Here is a 20,179-nt window from a genome sequence, read left to right on the forward strand (position 1 = left end):
CCTAATTGTTTAAGATGTTAAAATTACAGAGCCACTTATGACTTTAGTCCACACAAATAAACTGAAGTTTAAGACTTCAAAAATGTCTCTGAAAGCCCTTTAAGTGACTTTGAGTGTTCCCTAAATTGGTCAATTAGGGGACACTGACGGAAGAAAATGTCCTTGCACTGCGCTGAGGACGGAAAGGTTAAGTGAGAGAGAGAGAAAAAAAATGTGTGAGTGTACACACACGAGAAAAAAAGACCACAGGAGCTTGGAGCTGGGAAACAGCTTTACAAATCTGGACCTTGCTGATGTTACTACAAGGCATATCTGGCCTCAAAGACGCCTGTGTGCTGCCGGCAGTCTGAGCAAGATGAAAGGCTGTAATCCTCAGCTGAAGTATGTGGCGAGGCCTGTTCTGTCGATGAGGAGGTGGATAGGGTTCAGCCTCCCGCAAACCCTCCAACGCCCCAAGGATCTGCCGTCTCGCTTGGTCAAGAGCCATGCATTTTACAACTTTAATTGGATAAGTTGACCTGTCTAATGCAATAATTTGATCATGCTAAGCTCCAAAGAGATCCAATACACTCCAAAGTATGTTTGTGTGCCCTCTGAAGTGAATGACTTAGCCTAATCCATCCATTGGAGGTCACTTTACGGCCCGGGAGTCTAGACTCTAAAATATCTCAAAGGAGTTGTCAGTGGGTGAATAAATCAATCTGTGAAACCTTTATTACAAACCTTCAGGGACTGGTGGAATTTGGTAAACAGAGCTTTTGAAAATATCAGTAGGTGTTTTTCTTTGAGATTGCCCCCAATGAGAAATAAGAAAATAAGAAATTAATTGAAATCAAGCGACCTCTGGAGCTGAAAAATGAAGCCAACTGCAGTTCATCAAATGGTCACTTGAGGCTGGCTCTAAAAGCAAGTCAATTCTCATAGACCCTCATGCCGTTTTGAGTTACAGGTGGGTGCTGTTCGTTGAGAAGTTACTACCACGGCCAGAACAAGACATTCTCATTCCAATCTATGCTTTAGTCATGGACTTTCTACGTTTAGATACAACATGCAAAGTACCCTGGGTGCGTTGGTTGTTGACGTTCTTGGATGTCCTGTCAAGATCTGCCTGTTACATACATTGTCTGTTTTCACTGGAAATGTACAATTTGCATAATGTCTCTTTCTAAATAAAGGAACTACGTTGGTACAACGTCGCATATTGTTTGTTTTTTTTCTCCTTCAACACATGCAGGTGGTTGAGTTTACGAAAAAAGAGCAGGCTTTACAAGCTTACGGGAAGCAAACACTGGCCTCCTGAGTGAAAGTCAGTGGTTGATGTACCCATCCACTACCCCTCCTGACGCCTTAACTTTTGTTACTTTCCTGCCGCATTTCCCCCTGACGCCACTGGGTGCTGCTAAACAGTAATGCCGACCGGCTACGTATAATGCGTGTGCGTGAAAAGACGCCTTTTTCATCAGTGTCTGACACTAGTCTGACAGTGCCGGATTTCGACCACTTCGGAGTCAGACCAGATTGGCAAAAATGTTGGCGAGGAAACATAACCATAGATAGTCTGTTTTCATGGGAACACCGAGAAAATATCACATCCTTTTAAGCCAAGAGAGAAAACAAAGTGGCTGCTACCATGCTAAAGAGTTGCTATGTGTCTTTCTGCATGTCAAACATACAAAAGGGTAAAGGGTACTTATAACCTGGACAGTTTTTTTATATCTTTTTGTATCTATACACATTAAAATTACTGTTTATTTAAATGAAGTCTGCTGGGTTTGGCGATGGCAATTTTGAGGCTGTCTCCAAAAGACACTTTTGTGGAGTCTGCTGTTCGTTTTTTTTTTTTTTTTTTTCTGGAAAGTACATTTTGTTTCAATTGTTTTAAGCCTTTATTTTGCTGGTGAAAATTAGCATCAGCATTATAACCTAAATCAAGTCCCTGGGAACAGTGCCAGGCTTTAAAGCCAATTTGACATAGTGGTCAAACTGTTGAATCACAACTCTCAGGTCCATCACGTGTTGCCACTGGGCCCCCAAAACACATTTTCTCCATAGATGTTTCACATAAATGAGAGGATTTTTTTTTTTTTTTTTAGCGTCACAACCCAGCAGAATTATTTGTTTAACGATCTGGATTTGATTCATTTGGTCCAATAACATTTGGAAAGTTTAGAGGAGCCTCACAATTGAATCATTTTATTCCCATTTAAGTTAGCAGAAGGCTAAATCATTAGTTAGCTGCTTGGCTGACAAAAGTCTCTAGTGCGCCTGCTCTATGGGCCCAGTGATGCAGAAGATAATTATGTAGCTGGATGTGGAACTTTTTTGGCTTCATGCACCACTGAGCAGCTTTGATCAGAATAAATGTGGCCCCGTGTCTGATACTGTGTCCAGTTTTCTTTATACATTCAGGACCTACATGCATGCTAGCACTAGCATTAGGGTTAGCTCCTCTTTCTCATCCAAATATGGTCACTTCTGGCTCCAAAATTCCAAGATGGCAACGGTCAAAATGCCAAACATTTGGCTTCAAAACAGGAGTCTTCAAACCAGTTGGTGGCATCACACCAGCTACGTTCATTATTTTTGTACAGTGATTAAAATTGAACCTAGCTTTGTTGTTAAAATTGATTGGCATATCTGTCCATCACTGAGAATGTAATATGATGATGAACTCCCTGAGGCAATTCGTTAAGGAGGTGACACTGCTACTGCCCTGTGACACAAGTCAACAGTTTATCTCAGGAAAGATTCACCAAGTCTGTCTGGCTTTGGACAAACCTGTCTCCCGAGTCCTGTTAACGCCAGACATTCCAGCCCCTGATTCATGTGCAGAGTCTAGGCCTGGCTAAAATACATGCATCAGTTTTATGGAGCTTATGAGAGGAAGAGGTTAATCGAATGGGTTAATGAAGCTTTTTACTGATGCTCCCTCAAGGTCGTTTTTAGCTGCATTCCTATGCACGCTGAACATGAGTGCTTAAGCAGTGATATGCAATGCCTGTCCCCCCCTGCACTGCCTCCGTCTCCACATATCATTCGCCATAAGCCCTCATGTTTTTTTTTTTTCTGGTGCATTCAAGGTTAAAGCTAAGCAGCTGTCTACTGCACTTATTCTGAAAAAAAGATCTATACTTAGCATAATGGACCTTTCCCTGCAGATATAGTGTCGTAATAAACAGTTTTTGTTAGTGGTTTCACAACATGGATATGCAGTGTTTTATAGGACTTGTGACACGTATTCTTGGCATTTGGATTGAACAAGGTATTATCTGCATTCCTAGAAGCAATTAGCTGCGTTTAAGAGCTGAGTCTTACATAATGGCTAATTAGCACTGTTGTTTGTCTAAGTGAGTTCTCAGACACTAATTTGAATGCACTGTGCTGTAAGGAAAAGCACTTCTATTATGCATTGTTTCAGAATATTACATTTTTTATCTGATTTTCAGTCACTCTGCCATTGGCAGCTGCAGTGAAACACTCAGGTCTATTAACTTCCGTTGAGATCCTCTTTTCTTTGTGCAGTGAATTTCTGTTATCAAGATCAGCTTTGGGAGAATGTGCTATGACTCCTTTTGTGCTCCTGAGAGTGTGCAGTTATTTTGACTAATGTGTGCACTGCAAAGAGTCTTTGGAAAACACAGTCACATCAAGATAAGACGAGCAATAGATCCTGTGCGGTTTTTATTGTTGATAGATCCTGTGTGGGTTTTTTTTTTTTTATTATCCTGTGTGGTTTTGGCTGGTGGAAGTCACAGTGGTTGCATCCACGCTATTTACCTCCAGCTCGGGGCTCTTTGGAAACATCTTGTCATCTCTCTGAGGAAACAGGAAGGAATGGAAATGTGTGAAATTCATAACATTTCAGTCATAAGAGAGCTTTTCCTATGAGCCTGTGGATGAGGTGATGATTTATAAAATCTGATGTTTCTTTAAAACCACTGGAGTAAGATAACTTCATGGGGTGCCAGAATCACTGGATTGCATTAGGAATCCCACTGGGTGGTAGATTCCAGTTGTTTGATAAGATTTAAGACTATTGTTAAAAGTAGAGTGGTTAAACATATAAAAACTATCACCACAGTGAGTCTGAGACATCATTGGTATGTAGGCACGTGTTTTGGTATAATTGCGGGGGGGTCAGCTTGGTTGCTTTATGGCACAAAACAAGGTTTCAGTAACTGTCTTGATATTGCGTTTAAACCTTTAATACTTACACGTTGAGTTTTTAACACAACTCAGGCTGTTCTCATGCACCAGTTGAGGGGGCAAAAAGTCCCAGTAGGGTGGGGGAAAGGGTGGTGGATGGATCTAACAATCCCAGACTTATAATAAAGCCAAACCCAGTTCCTAAACCCAACCACATACTTTTGTTGCCTAAACCCAGCAACATGCATATGTTGGCTAAACATAACCATGTGCATTTGTTGTTGAAGGAACAAGAAACTCAATTTTTTTGAAAGAGACTCTATGCAAATGGTACATTTCCTGTGAAAACGGAAGTGCATTTTGAAAACACACAATGCATGTAACCGGCTGAACTTGACACAACGTCCCAGAACGTCAACAACCAACGCATCTAGGGTACCTTGCACGTCATATCTAGATGTGGAAAGTCCATGACCAAATGTTAATATGTGACGAGGTTAGAGTGAGAATGTGTAGGGGTGGTGGATTGGTCAAACAACACAGGACTGTACTCCAACATATCGGTGTTCATGTCCCGTGTGAAACAAGATAACAGTTATTTTGAGGTACATCATCAAGTTGTCAATTTGTCAGTAGTTGTCAGTATTTAAGTATGTAACTTCACGTTAAGTATGTGCATGTTGATTAGTCAAACAAACACAAGACTCTCGGAGACCAGTGTTTGTGTCCTGTGTGAAACCAAGTGAACTTTTAGTTATTTTAAGGTATGTAGTCGCCATGTTTCTTTTCCCTATTCTAAGCTACGTAACTTTACTTTCCTGAACCTAACACAAGTAACTCTACTTTCCTAAACCTAACCTACATAAGTTTACATAAAGTACGTAATATGACAATGCCCACTTTTTCTAAACCTAACCCTTGTAATTTTACGTCAAGCACATACTGATAATGGCATTTGTAGGGCCCTAATTCATCAGATATCATACAAGCTGTTATATAAAGATATGTTGCATAACTCTAATAAACCAATGTCAGTCTCTACTGGTCAGTCCACAAGGGATAGGAATCTGTAGGCACCTCACAATTCAAATTCAAAGGGCTATGATGCAATTCTAAATTGATTGTCAATGCATCTTGATGGATCAAATATTTTGCTTTTTATACAGTTATTTTTCTCTCACTGTGTGACTACTTGCTATGTTCTTTTTCAATGATTTTTTTCTGTTTGGCAGCAACTACAACCAGCTGTTTTTACTCGAACTCTGGGTGGAAATATGGTTTCTCATGTTTGTAATGTTCCCAAAATATTTTAGTTTAATCACACAACTTGCATACAGTGTGACTCTCATTCAGGTCCCTTTTCCCTTTAACTTTGTAGAAGCCAAAATGCTTCCATAGATTTTAAGCCAGAAGGTCCAAATTGTATCTATTTGTGGATGCTCTTACTCAGCCATCCTTGCCAAAACTCTAGGTAGCTTAGAAAGTAAACACAATGCACATATTCATCTGTTATATTCATCTGTTTTAGCCCTTTGAATTGAGGTAGCTAGGAACGTACAGCTGGGTCTGTCACAAAATTTACATCCTTGACTTATTGTACGATACATGGACACGACTTTGATCATTTTGCTTACCTTGATATTGCCAATTGTGTCCACATGCGTGTTTGTTTGCATAAAAATATCAACAACATTTCAGCCAGGCAACTTGATACCATAGTAAAAAGCAGGGTTTTCCTGACCATTATAAGACTTATATTATATTGCACAGCAATCCCTCTTCTTTTTTCCTTTGCAAGCCTACTTGCATGAGACTGAAGAAAAATAAAACAGTGCTTCAAAGATGACATAGCCTGCAGCTGCACTTTTGGTGTGGACGAGGCACAATCCTGATGGTTGTTAGCTTGCCAACCTCTAGCAACAACCAAAAACTCTGTTGTTTGTAGTTTGACTCTCCAACAACTTTATTCTCAACTCTACAAATCCACCAGCAAACACCTCGGCTCCCAGGCCGTCCATCCCTGAGAGTCGCTGGATTATGGAGGTGTCTGCAGTGTTCTCAGAGCTTCACTAAGTTTGTCTATTTTTCTGATCATTGACTTTCCTGCAACGGAGACATAATGTTTCAAGAGAGAATCACAATGCATCTAAGAATCAATATTTTCCTGTGCCACAACTGCACTGTGTTTTACATTTTGTACTACCAATTCTGCTTGGTTGCTTTACGGCACTAAATACGAGGATGGAACTATTTCTTCTGTTAACATTTAGATAAGTAAATTCTATTGGGAAAAAAGCAAGTACCTCCCTGTGACAGGAAACAACAGGCTTTTGTGTCTGTAAAAATGTGATGTTAATTTGACTACAAATAACAGTACCACTGGTGTGAGATAGAGGATGCCACTGAAATTAGTCATGGTATAATGGCCCCATTTGTTTACCGTAATCACACAAGGAATGCTGAAATATTTTATAAGATTTACTGAAGATTAATTAAAGATTAACTCCAGCAGCGTTAATCCTGCTCATTCCAGTCTCCATGCCTGTAAGCTGTTCCTTAGTTCCACAAGGAGGAAAATCTCGCCTGCTGATGGTGTCTCGCTGGACCACCATCCAGACTATCGTTCCGCCCCCATCCCCCTGCTTAATGAAACATGACGGAGGTGCATTATCTCGTTCATTGTATTACACTCCTCATCTTACCACACAGAAGTTAAATGACACAAACGTACACACAGTCTCTTGAGGGGCTCTTGCAGCATGACCCATCATGTGATTTGCATCTGTCTGGGCGTTGTGAGCTGTGTAGATCCTGAGCGGGCCTGTGTTGGGTAAACAAACACGCTGCCTGTCTACAGCTTGGCATTTCCTTTGCTCGTCTTGATGCAGAAAACACTCCACCCCCGACACCACTTCCCCAAAAGAGTCTATCCATGTTGACAGCTAAATATCTCCTGGATGGATTGTGAAGTACCTCTGATGTGTTTCCAAATGACTGTACACCCTTTACTTTTCCTCAATTGTATCAGACATTAAATAGCTGTTACCAGAAGCATGTCTCAGCTTAAACACAGCATACATGCTAATAGTCGTCAGGGTGCTGGAGAGACGGGAAGTTTTTCTCCCTCTCGTCCTGTGTGATTATGTCTGTCTCGGAACACACACACTTAGGCTGGTCGAGTAATGAGCTCAAGTGACACATCCTGGCCTCCCCTGGCCGCTTCTGGTCGCTCATCTGTAACTGCAGGGGATTAATGTCATGGAGGGAAAGTGTGGCTGTTGGCTGGAGCCCTGGACAGGATGTTTGTACATTCATATAGACCCATTTAAACTTGTCAACATAAACATTCTAAATGGTTCCCTTTGTATTTCCTGTTGGGATAAAAACCCTGCGTTACATACATACAATTTAATGGGGCTGACCAAAATGGCTGAGATATCAAGATAAAATGGTTATGTCTTACAGTATGTTTGAGGGTGCTGGGTAACAATAAAGAGTGGAGAAGGGTTTAGGTTTTTCTTATTCATCTGTTGGACCACAAACTAAAGGTAACAGCTTCATTTACCCCAAACTAGCAGCTGGTCTGTTCTGTGTCCATGATGTGTGGCTAAAATACCACCCATTTAGGTGGCACTAGCAATGCCACAATGTGTGGCTAAAAAAGCTCTTGTTTAGGAGGTACAAATGTCACTGAAAATGCCATGACGTGTGGCTAAAAATCACCCTGTTCTGGTGTCACAAACGTTACAGGAAATGCTGCGACGTGTGGCTAAAGAACACCCCGTTTTGGTGGCACAAATGTCACTGTGAACACTGCAGTGTGTGGCTAAAGAACACTCTGTTTTGGTGGCACAAATGTCATTGGAAATGGGGCAATGTGTGGCTAAAGAACACCCCATTTTAGTGGCACAAAAGTCACTGGAACCGCGATGATGTGTGGCTAAAAATACCCAGTTTTATTGACAGAAACATCACTGGACACGCAGCAATGAGTGGATAAAAAATACTCTGTTTTAGTGGTGCATATATTTTAGCCCATTTTTGAAGGTACAAACATCACTTGAACCACCATGATGTGTGGATATAAAAATACCCTATGGTGGTACAAACATCAATGAAATCATAGCTGTATGGCCAAAAAAAATCCCACCCCATTTAAGTGGCACAAATGTCACTGGAAATGCCAAGATGTGACTAAAGACTTCTTTAGAAGGCACAAATGTCACTGAAAACCACCAAGAAGTGTGGCTAAACAAGCACCCTGTTTTGATGGTACAAACAACACTGGAGATGCTGAGATATGAGGATAATAACACAATTTCATGGCACAAATGTTACTGGAAACACTAATGTGTAGCCAAAAAGTACAGCAGAAATGTCCAGTATCTCAGACCACTGGTGTCTGACTATCTTTAAACACCACAATTGCGGCTGAAAATGACAAAAGAGATAAATAAGTTTGCCGATTGCACATATGACTGCAATACAAAACAATAGCCATGTATGTACATTACATACACAATAATGGCTACAATACACAATACATTCTACCTGAAATGTGCACTAGCCCACATTTGATTGGCAAACTTTTTGCCCAGTTAGTCTTTTAATTTGTCTTATTTAAAGACATGAAAAAAGAATAAGTAAATGTGTCACATAAGCTCCCAAAACTACAATGTTTATAAAGTATCAGGATCCATACTTGTAATTGTTGAATTGCTACTTGCACTTTAGTAAAGGATCTAAATACTTCTCCCACCACTGAACACATACTACCACAACCACTAGCATCCCTTTAACCCAGGCCACTCCACACCACAGTTCAAAGGTGCTTACACTCACACATCTCCTAGTGTGCGCATGAATGTACACAAACACACAACCACAACCACGAGCATCCCCCTTCCCTCAGACCACCCTGCACCCCCATTACAAATCCATATCAACCCGCCGTCCCTCCAGCCACTGTCCCAGCACCGTCCAGTCTCCTCCTCCTCCCTGAGGAATGCTAACCTAGCCTGAGTGTGTGTGTGTGTGTGCGTGTGTGCGTGTGTGTGTGTGACAGTGGTGGAGCCAGGCTGGCTGTGTGGGCGGCCGAGTGTTTCCAAACAGTGGAATCTGTCACTGACACCCCTGGCAGAGCAATAAGCAGCGTCTTAATGAGCTCAGCAGATCACTCAGCAAACTCAGCCGACACACACACTCACACACACTCTTGTGCACACGCTTATAGGCGCATGAATATTACAAATAAAGACACTATACAATGTAATAAATGGATATAATTATGGTTGTTAGAACCTATATACACCCTTTGAACACACACACAAATACACACTAATGCACACACATTTATTGTTGCATGCATGCATAAACCCATACTTTATGTATGCTTGTAAACCCACGCATACACACACTGTGGATACACAATTAGACACACACTTACAGCACTCTACAAACACCCCAAGATTCTCATTATGCAGTTAAAATTGGAGAAAGTGAAGCTAAACAAACAAACATGGGCTGATCAAGGCAAAGAAGGGGGTGCAACTTTTCTGACACAAACACCAACTTTGCTGTCTGTATGGCTACCCAACTGCTACCCAACTTTGTTGTCTGTATGGCTATATTCAGACTGCAAGCAGAGCCGTTTCCTAAATCAGATCTTGAAGACAGACTGTTAGTTGCAAATAATCAGATTGGATTTGTATGTCCAGACATCACCAACCTATCTGCAGGGGTTGCTGTTGTAATGATGTGAGCGCTAGTAACTATGTAGCTGGTAGTCTCACGAAACCAGACCTATCTCTACAACGCTCTGTCAGTGCTTGAGAGAGGTCTGGAATCACCATATTACCATTCTGCTTTGGTTTGTTTTTATTTCTCTAAGCCAATCACAATCATCCTGGGAGTCCAGTTGTCAAGCATGACTTATTGCACGATCCAAATCTTCAGTGTGTAAGTTGTTAGCTTTGAGGTTGTTGTTTCCCATAGTGAAGGGGATTTTGAAAACGGTAACATTCAGAAAGCTGAAGGAAGATGGAGAATGCTAGCCTACATAACTGGCCAATGGCAGGCTTATAGCCACAGTGTACATCTGGTGAGTCAGACTATGTAGCTGGTGACATGGGTACATGTGAACAGAAGGTCTATCATTTTGCCCTCCAAACACTTTTTTTTGGTGTTCACAGACTGCTTTTCCTCATGTTGCCCCCTAGCGCACTGCTGGTAGCAGCATGAATCTGCTCAGCACTTCCATCACTCTGGATTTGACGTCATCATTGTGTTCAAAGACACTTTGAAATCCAATTTTAGTGGCCAGGGCATCCAGACAGAGACACATCTATAGAAATCAAATGGGAAACCACATTTGGAGTTTGCATTTAAAACCAGCTCCAAATTTAGTTTGTATCAGATTTGCAAAAAACATATTTGTTGTTTAATTTTTTGCTGTTCAAACTTCCTAAAATCAGTCTGGATATGCCTGATTTGTGCTGGCAGTCTGAACAAGGCCTCAGTGGCCCTGCAGATGGAAGCCATCGCTCAATAATCACTGATCAAATTAGAATGGAATACTGCCTTCAATATTTCTCGATTACGCCGTATATGTATGGGTTACCGCTGACTCAGCCGCACATTTGTCTTTTTTACCCAAACGGCACAATAGTGTCTAATTGGTGACCACCTGCTCTAAGAATCAAATCACACTCGCTCTGTATTCAGATTTTCCCGCGAGACAGCTGCACTTATGATAAACACAATTACCTCCTCTGCATGACATTTCAGTCACATACGCAATAATCAGGCATCATGAATCTTTCCCGAGTTTTATGATGACAAATGGGGAATGTGGCAGCCAGCTTTATGAGACGTCTGATGACGAGAATGTGACAGGACGTGTCAATTTTTTATGATCTCTGCTGGGTGATGCCAGATTTCCCAGCGTGAAATAACCCAACTCCAAACTCGACAGACAACTCATCCCTGCATGTTTACGCCTTCCTCAACTGCAGCCCCCCTCCTTTCACTCTCCTGCAAACTAATTTTCTCACATGGTTAGTGTCATTGTTCATTTAGGACATTAGTGACAGTGAATGTGGGGCAAAGTGGCAGCGATGGCCCCGGCTCTAAGTCAGCCCCGTCCTTTCTTTCCCCTCTTTAACTGAGCGCTCCTGTCACCGGGACCCTTTTAATTCCCCCTTTCACCCCTCCAGTGCCCGCCCCCTCTCGCACTGGTCCTATTGGGGAGCAGACAATAGAGAGTGCCCCCCCCCCTCCTATTCTGCCTCTTCATCCCCCCTCTTCTCACCTCCCTCGGCCCTTGCAGGCGTCCTGCCTGGTTGAGGCTGTGGGCTCCAGGCTGCTGTTTGTCACAGCCATTCAGCTGAGACTGATTGTGATTGCGGCAGATGGGCTGGAGCCTGTGCCGTCACTCGGCTCAGGCAGACCCAAGCACTTCACTCTCAGCTTTTTTTTTTTTTCTCTTAGCTGGCTTTCAGATTCTGTCCTTCGCTCTCTTGATCTCTTCCTTGGTTGTCTCTATCTGTCTTTTGTCAGCGTCTTCTCTTTCTTTCTCTGCGTTGTTTTGCAAAAGCTCTGTGCCCCTTGACCAGCCTAAAATGTGCAGCCAGTGTTTTCAGGTTCAGATTGTTATTTGGGTTTCAAAACATTGGCTTTGTGAGGATGAAGGGCCAAAGGTCCATTTCTAAATTAGAGCCACCGTATTCTTCTAGCAAAGTGCACAAAACAGGAGAACACTTCACACTACTATTTCAAAAACAGGAGCACAAAAGAGAAACGAATGGGACACAATTTGCAGGAAAGACTCCTGCACACTGTCTAACTTGCAAAATAAATAAATCCATTGCAACGTTAAAGTGAGTCTGAACATCTGCACCGTTCTGAAATCACTTTACGCGGTGATTGGACAGGTGATGCAAGATCTCAACTTTTGCTCAAATAATGACTTCTATCAATTTATGTGTGGGCAACCTCAAGGACATACTGTACAAACCATGTTATGCCAACTTGGTCTCACTCCGAAGTCCTCAAAATGAGGCACTTGGTCAGTGACATCTGGTGTCAGACACTGACAAAAAAAAGTCGTCCTTTCTCAACGGCATGATGTGTGGCCAGTAGACATTATTGTTTAACGGTGCCCAGCGGTGTTAGGAGGAAATGTGGTGGGACATCAACTAAAATTAAGATGGTGAAAGTCTGAGTCAGGCGGGGAGGCAGTGGTGGTGGTGGATGGGTCCAACAACCACTGAGTTTCACCCACGAGGCTAGTGTTCACTTCCTGTAAGACCATAAACCCAAACCCTGTTCTTTTTTCCTAAACCCAACCACGTGCATTTGTTGAAAAGAAAAAAAAAAGAAAAAAAAAACAAAACGATCTGGGACAAACTACCAGCGTAGTTCATCCCAGAACGTCAAAAACTAATCCACCCAGGGTACCTTGCACATCATATCACGATGTGGAAAGTCCATGACCAAACGTCCATATGTGATGAAGTCGGAATGAAAAAGTGTTGGTTTTTCGTCACTGGAAAGCTGCAGACTTGTAACAGTCACATAATAGCGTTCAAATGCACATTTGCCAATCCACACTCTATTCCACTGCATCATTGTTTGCCAACTGCCATAAAAATCAAGATGATATAAGGCAGCCAAAGTCCCAAAAGGTGATATTTTTTATTTTGTCGGAGCAAGTTATCATCTTGTGGGAAGGAAAAAAATCACCTTTTGGGGCTTCAGGGGCTCTGTAAGAAGAATCAAGTGTATCAGGAAAGAAAATGGTGACCTCACGACAGCTAGTGTTTGTTTTTGGCTGACCATCAAGGAAACCGCAAAAGAGAAAATAAAATGTATGACCGCTTGATGAGAATATGCCCAGGGACAAGGAATATGGTACATGAGATGTACAGATGACGGGTGGATGACATTTACGTCACGTGGACCCTTGTGGACCCTCTTAGACAAGTGGACATGGAAAGTGTGACTTGATGTTCAACCACAAAGGCTTTTGTGCCTCTATGACGGCAGAATTTAAGGATTGCTTTTTGAAGCAGGTATAAATACTTTTACCTTCAAGCGTGGCCCGTCCGGCTCCAGTTAAAAAGATTTTAATGCTGTGTAACATTTTGAGCCAGCTGGGTTGAAACACTGAACAGCATTAAACTCCTTCTAACATGAGCTACTTAGTGTGCAGATCTATTTGTTTCTGCTCTGCCAAGCATTTCTTTGATCCAGCACCCATTCAATTGAACATTAGGAGATGTGTGTCTTATTTTACTGTTGTTTTATGGACAACACACCATACCTTGTTTGTTTTAAGCCAACTTAGACCTTCGTTTTGGATGTCAGTCTTTCTTTTTGTTTTTTGGATCCTCTGATCTTCTGTCAGATTTGTCACCTTTTCTGCCTCTGTACTAAAACAGCCCATTTAGTGGGACATCACAAGCCGGCTGCCTCCTCACGTCCCCTTGTTGGAGTTAAACCCCCCTCATCACTGTTGTCACCCCAAAAAAACTCCTCCTCCTCCTCTCTACAAACCCCCACCCCAACCTCGCCTCTCCTCCCCTGAGGAAAGAGCCACCTTCAGAGAGGCAGCAGAACAGCCGTCTCCCCGAACACATGTTAAACGTCCCGCAAACCCCGAGGAGGAGGGACGCAGTCAGAAACACAGTGACAGACAGAGAGAAAGAGATAGAAGCAGAGGCAGACTGAGGAGGAGAGAGAGATATTCGAAGGAGAGATAAAGGCAGGAGGCGGGTTGGGCTGGGGGGGGAGGCACACACAGCGCTGTGTGTGTGAAGAGGAGCCTCAGAGCCTGTGCGTGTGTTAGTTAGAGAGAGCATAGCGCAGAGGGAGAGCGTATGCAGCGTGAAGGAGGAGAAGAGCAGCGTCGGGAGAGTCAACGCATGTTGCCAGATTGAGAGAGACAGAAGCAACGAGGACTAGGAGGAGGAGAGGGAAGCAAGGATTTCAAGTGCTTGAGGGAACGTAGAAAAGAGGAGAGAGAAGGGGAGGAGAGGCAGTTTGGTCTCAGTCAAGTAGAGAGGCAGACAGGGAGCAGTGTAGAGCCGGCAGTACTGCATTGTGGATGTAAACTTTATCATCTGCGGGATCAGTGGGTAGCAGCTGCAGAGCAGGAGGAGAGCGTGCCGGTGGATTACCATGTGTGTCCTCTGAATGCACCAGGATGCTGCACCTCCACCAGGGTAAGAAGCGGACAGTCGTCAGCATACATGACATGATAAGGTTGCATTATTTCTTGTGCAGCTGCAAACATTTTCTTGTCTTGTTAGGTGATTGTCCTTGTTTATCTATTCATATGTGGCAGAATACATGCACACTCAGCTTTTACTTATTCAAGAAGGCTTTATGATTTCTCTCCCTGTGGCTGCACCTCCTACAGATGCCTTACTTTGACCCAAGCTGCAATTTTCTTAATAATCCCCAGAGGAGGGACCATATTTCATATAGCAGCATTGTACACATGTGCAGGGGATGATCTCTGATTTGCACTGAGCCCGATTAGCCAGTTGCAGGGGTCTGTGTGGGGGGGTGATTGCGTGTCCTGTTGCTAGTGGCAACAGCATGGGGCCGGGGCGCTGCGTAAAGCACTTTGATACTGATTGATAACAGAAGGAAACAGATATCCGTCGTTTAAGCAGAGGTAAAACAGTCAGACGTTGCAAGGGATTTATATGTGCAGGAATGCATGTTTTTCTTTCCACTGCTCCTTTTCTTTCCTCTCTCAGGCAGATTAAGATTTTCTCCCCACTAATCCCACACTGGAATGACTGGTGTTGAACTGGATACAGCAAAGTGGTGGGGAATATGGATTACAGGGCCTCTCTGTTATGATCAGCTTCTCCACAGCTCTTTATTAATGTGGCGTGAAGTGCTGCAGCGCTAGTGTCCATATGTCAAAGTCACAGCAGGTCAGAGGTCTTTCCTCATTGTCAGCCATATTTACAGGACAAGGCTAGGATGCTGGCAACCAACGCACCAAGGATGCCAAATGCAGGATTCAGGACACTGGCTTTGTATTTTTAGCTGGGTTTGTTATCTCTAAAAACAGAACTGCAAGGGAACATGAAAATGAGAGCATGGGAGAGCAAGGGAGGGTATCATCATTCTCTGGCTGGTGTTGTCAAAGTGCCAGAGAGAAATGCCATTCCCTGCCCTGTCTTTTTTTTTTTTTTTTTTTTTTTGGAGTTTTTCTTTTTGCCCTGGGAACTGGTGCTTCCCAACTCGAGAGCAAAAAATAGCATCTGCAATGCTTGGATGCTTTATGACAGGAATGGATTTTGGCAGGAGTATAACTTCTTTAATTACTTTACAACAGCCCAGTCGCCAGCAGAAAATGTTGGCTTTGTACTTTTCTGAATATGTTACATTTGCATATCAACATCTTTAAAGTGACGTAAAATATGAGCTGATTGAGTAATCTAGAGGTAGAGGGGATGGTGGATGGTGTGTCACCTTGGCCAGACAGCTGCCAAAATGCAGAACACTATTCGAGGCCAACAAACAAACACTGCAGTTGTTTTTGGCGCTGAACCTTGTTTTGTTTTTTTGAGGAGGAGGGTGGGGGATGGGTTTCGGCACATCGCGATGTTTCCCAGCAGTGTTTGTCGCACTGGCACTGGGTGTTTTTCACTGACACCGTGAGGTGTTTCTCAGTGATGATTGTGGCACTGTACCTGGGTGTTTCTGATTTTTAGCAAACCTAGGTGTTTTAAGCGGTACACTGCAGAGTTTCCCAATGGCGTTTGTGCCACAAAACCTGGGTGTTTTTCACTGACTTCTACCTGCTTTTATCATTCCTTTTATAGTACCAAACACGATCACGAACATGATGGTGTTGTTTCTTTCTTTGACGAACCTAGGTGTTGTTCACAGAAACACTGCAGCGTTTCACAGCAGCATTTGAGCCCCGAAACTTGGTTGTTTTTCACTGACTCATCCCTGCTTTTCCAGTGGCTTTCATCGAACCGAACTTGGGTGTTTTTTTTAACCAAACCTGGGTGTTTTTGGCGGCACATCGCCTTGTAAGAGCCACGAAACCTGGTTGTTTTTCACTAACACATTGGGGCATTCCCAGCGGTGTTTGAGCCACCAAACCTGGTTGTTTTTCACAAACACATCGGGGTGTTTGAGCCACCAAACCTGGGTGTTTTTCCCCTACACATCATAGGGTTTGCCAGCACCATTTGAGCTAGCAAACCTGGGTGTTTTCATTAAAGTAATGTACAAATGTAACATATCCGTAGTTTACAGAAACATACAATGCCAACATTGATTCTGGCAAGAGAGTTGTTTGCAAATCTGACATTGCTTTATAGCGAAAGCTAATATTAGACTGACCTTTAACTAGAAATGCTTTACAGTGGTACTATTGAAAGTCAAACTCACAATATTGCCATTGTAAGGGCCTTAAACTCTGGCCTGACATTACACACAAAGTGCCACCAACAATAAGCATGTGATCTATCATCCTTTAAGTGTTTTGGTCAGTGATCGGAGGGAAATTCCTCATTTCCATGACTGCACGACATGCACCACATGATGCACTATTTGTGTGCAATTTTGAATCTGTATGTACTGTAATGCCTTCAATAGCACTATTACTGTACTTCCCAAAGGCTACAGCTTAAGCATTTCATCCAGTTTCTGTTGGTCCGTTCAAAGCCTTTATTGGGAGCAGAGCAGCAGCCACTGATATCATCTCGTCGGCAGGGCAGATGTGTCGCTGTGCTGGGCAGTTTGAGCCCCCTGCCCTCTGAAAGCTACCTGGGGATTACTGCGTAAGAGGATTGCCAAGTGGAGGGATTTGATTTTATAGAATTAAAACTGTAATTCTCTCCATCCCGACCACGCTGCAGTGCAACGATTTCTCCACATTATTATTTTCCCCCTGCTGCCATGTTCGACAGACACATTCCATTACTGCATCATTTGTCCTACATTTAAGCACTTTTAATTTAACCATCACAAGACAGGCACATTTGCAGTAATTCATTCAGAAAAGATGGATGTTAAAAGTTCATCAGCAGAGAGCGGGTACTGGGGCATTTTGGATGCCAGTTGCTGTGCCAGTTGGCTTCCTAAAGTGATAATAATTGCTGTAAACACCAAATTAGGACCACTCCAATTGAACCTACTGATACGTATGCTATTGTATTGCCTTCCGCCCCTCCAACTCTTATCCGTCACTTTACCTCTCACTCCTCTACATCCGATTTCCCCAACTTTTCCTCCTCCCTTTTCATCTTCTCCCCGTATGTAGTGCTCTGTATTCGGTGACCCTCAGCCAGCGTATTGGGTCCAGGTCAAACTGAATTACTGAGGAATGTTCCCTGGTTCAATGGTTGGCCCAGTAGGCCTCAGCATGGGAGCACTTCCCCTTCATTGACGGGGGACTTTCATTTTCAAGGAGGGGGGGTCCTTCCAGACAACTTTCCCATATAATTCCCACTGTCTCCGCAGCCTTCATTGGTACCGTGGAGCCGTGAGCCAAAGCAGGCGGTTTAATGATGTGTACGTGTGAGGCACATCTCGGGATCTCGCCAGCCCGAGCCTTGTTGAGACGCTCTGCCTCTGTGACTGCAGGCCATCCAGCCTCAATTAAGGGTGCTGTGAATGCATTCCTCCGCTCAGCCTGCTCTACATTTATCTTCCCCCACGAACAGCACGTGGGAACTCTAAAAAAGAGTCCTGCAGAGCTCTCTGAGGCTGGTATGAACCTGTTTTTGCAAATACAGCATCTGGAAAAAACAAAATAGTTCAATAAAGGATTTTGACATTTTGCCAGGCTGCGCATTTTTGATGCAAAGAGCCAGAACATTCAAGCTGAAGCCTCATGCTTTCACTGAACGCTAACAAGTTCTGAAAAGAATGGGACTATCAGATGTCTTTTCTTTGTGTCTCCTGTTGGCTAAACTTGGAGTAATGTCACTTAGGAATAACATAAAGTTTAATGGTCCAACACAATTTATAACCAATAAAAGGCTTTTATTTGTGAGCTATCAATGGCTTATTGCATGCACTGACTGTTTTGCCTGGAGACAAAGCTCTGCCCAGACACCCTTGCTGACTGCTAAGTGATGTCATTAGAGACGGAGCATTTTTGTGGTTTCTAAATGGGTGAACTTGCTCCATGTGAGTTCACCAAGGTGCGAAGTCTCGTGAGCTGTTTTTGCAGTTACTGCTTTTAAACTGCCTGTTTTCCATTTGGAACTGGCTCAGCCCTTTAAAAGCAGACGTCCCGTGGACCGCCACAGGAGATGGTTGGTTGTATGATGTTGTTTAAATCAATCTAAAATCAGAACCATAATGGCTAGAGCATTAATTCTTGTTGCAGCAGAAAGCAATGGCCTCTGTCTTCCCTTATCATGTCGTGACTTACACTTTTTGTGTAGGGCAAATGTAGCATTTTGCTGTAGTTAAACTGGTATTTCCCCATAATGGCTGCAGAAGATTGTTGTTTACGTTATTAGATCCAAAAAAAACCCCAAAAAAACATATGAGCTCGAGCAGTTATTCTTTTTGCAGTGGAAAGCAAAGGCTTCTGTCTTCCCCGTCATCACTATTTTACCTTACCTTACCTTATTTACCATAATTCCTTTCATTCATCCATTTTCCAACCACCTGTCCAAAGCCCGGTCGCAGGGGCACCATGCTGAGCAAAGTATTCCAGACATCCCTCTCCCCAGTAACACTTTCCAGCCCAACCCCAAGGCATTCCCAGGCCAGACAAGATCTGCAATCCCTCCAGCGTGTTCTGGGTCTGCCCCCTGCCTGGGAGATCGTTGTTTGCATAATGATGTGTATATCGATCTAAAATCTGATGAAAAAGCACGATGCTTATGACACAATTTAAAATATTGTTATCAATTATTATGGTTTATTAACTTACATAACCTTGTAACTTAGGTTGTACAGAATTTAGGGATGTGAAGCTTTTGATGATACTCCAAAAAATTACATCACAATAAGCAAAAATACCAGTGTAGACACTAGCGGACCATTTCAAAGGGTTAAAATATTATTTCTCTTTGTTTAGCAGCAGACATAAACTTTCCCTTCATAAAAGCTTCTGTTTATATCTCTCATATTTGTGCATTACAAAACCCACAAGTATTTCAGTTCTTGGAAAAAAAGAAAAAAAAAAGAAATGGGGTTTGTTTTTTAGGTCATCATCCTGCATGCCAACAGTTTACAAGATAATATGGTGTTGTCCTTGTTTACTATACACAGCCTTCCTGCTGACACACTTTCACAGTTGCATGCATCTCGCAGCTTTTTAGATCAAAGCAGCCTTCACGAGCATTCCCTCTTGTGTCATATTTCTCTCCCTTTCACAGCGATGCTTTCAGCGGAGCGGGTCGTTTATGAGGTTGTGAAGGGGGTCAGTGTCGTATTTGAGGTTGCACGGGGCGGGGAATGTCAACAAACTTCAGCTCCCCGCTATCTTGGCTGTAAATCATGGGATAATAGCTGGAGAAACATGTCGTCCAGTGGTGGGAGGTGTTGGCGGAAAGGAAATGGATGGAGGCTGCTGGAGAAGCTCACCTGCAGTAAAACTCTTTTCCAAACACCCCTCGTGTTGTATTTAAGCTCCTCTGGTGCAACTCTTTGCTTTGAGTGAATTACAATGAGCACTGTAGCTGTTAATGACTTTATTACCAGCATGCCAGAGATCCAGGGTGAGGATGCTATGGCAATATTCCTGTGACAGACATGCAGGATATTTTCCTTTTATCTTTACCTGTATATCTCGCAATTTGCACCCATCAGTGAGTAGAATAGTGGGACTGGAAGTTATGAGCTGAATCTAAATCTAGTGATGTAACAAATTAAGTTCAATGCTTGACTTCTGAGAGAGAACTCTGCTGATAAATTTCTGTCTTCTGCAACAGCTGCCACAAACACACACATGCACCGAGGGGTGTGTAGCAGCAGAGACGGCAGCCCCGTGGTTTCGAGTGCTCCTATTTACTGTACCTTTGTTTCCATTGTG

General features: G+C 43.0%; 1 protein-coding gene across 4 annotated transcripts in view; it reads left to right on the top strand.

Moving 5' to 3' along the window:
- LOC117250035 (nck-associated protein 5-like) overlaps positions 1-20,179 on the top strand; it is a 253,092-nt gene that overhangs the window by 105,937 nt on the left and 126,976 nt on the right. The window contains exon 1 of one of the 4 annotated variants that reach the window (XM_033615987.2): positions 13,795-14,369. The exons of the other annotated variants lie outside the window; for them this stretch is intronic. Within the exon in view, the coding sequence (XP_033471878.2) occupies positions 14,341-14,369 (29 nt within the window). The 5' untranslated portion in view covers positions 13,795-14,340. Of the gene's footprint in view, positions 1-13,794; positions 14,370-20,179 lie in introns of those variants that run through there. 4 annotated transcript variants of the gene reach the window in all.

Source organism: Epinephelus lanceolatus, chromosome 24, assembly GCF_041903045.1.
Source record: "Epinephelus lanceolatus isolate andai-2023 chromosome 24, ASM4190304v1, whole genome shotgun sequence".
Lineage (NCBI taxonomy): Eukaryota > Metazoa > Chordata > Actinopteri > Perciformes > Serranidae > Epinephelus > Epinephelus lanceolatus.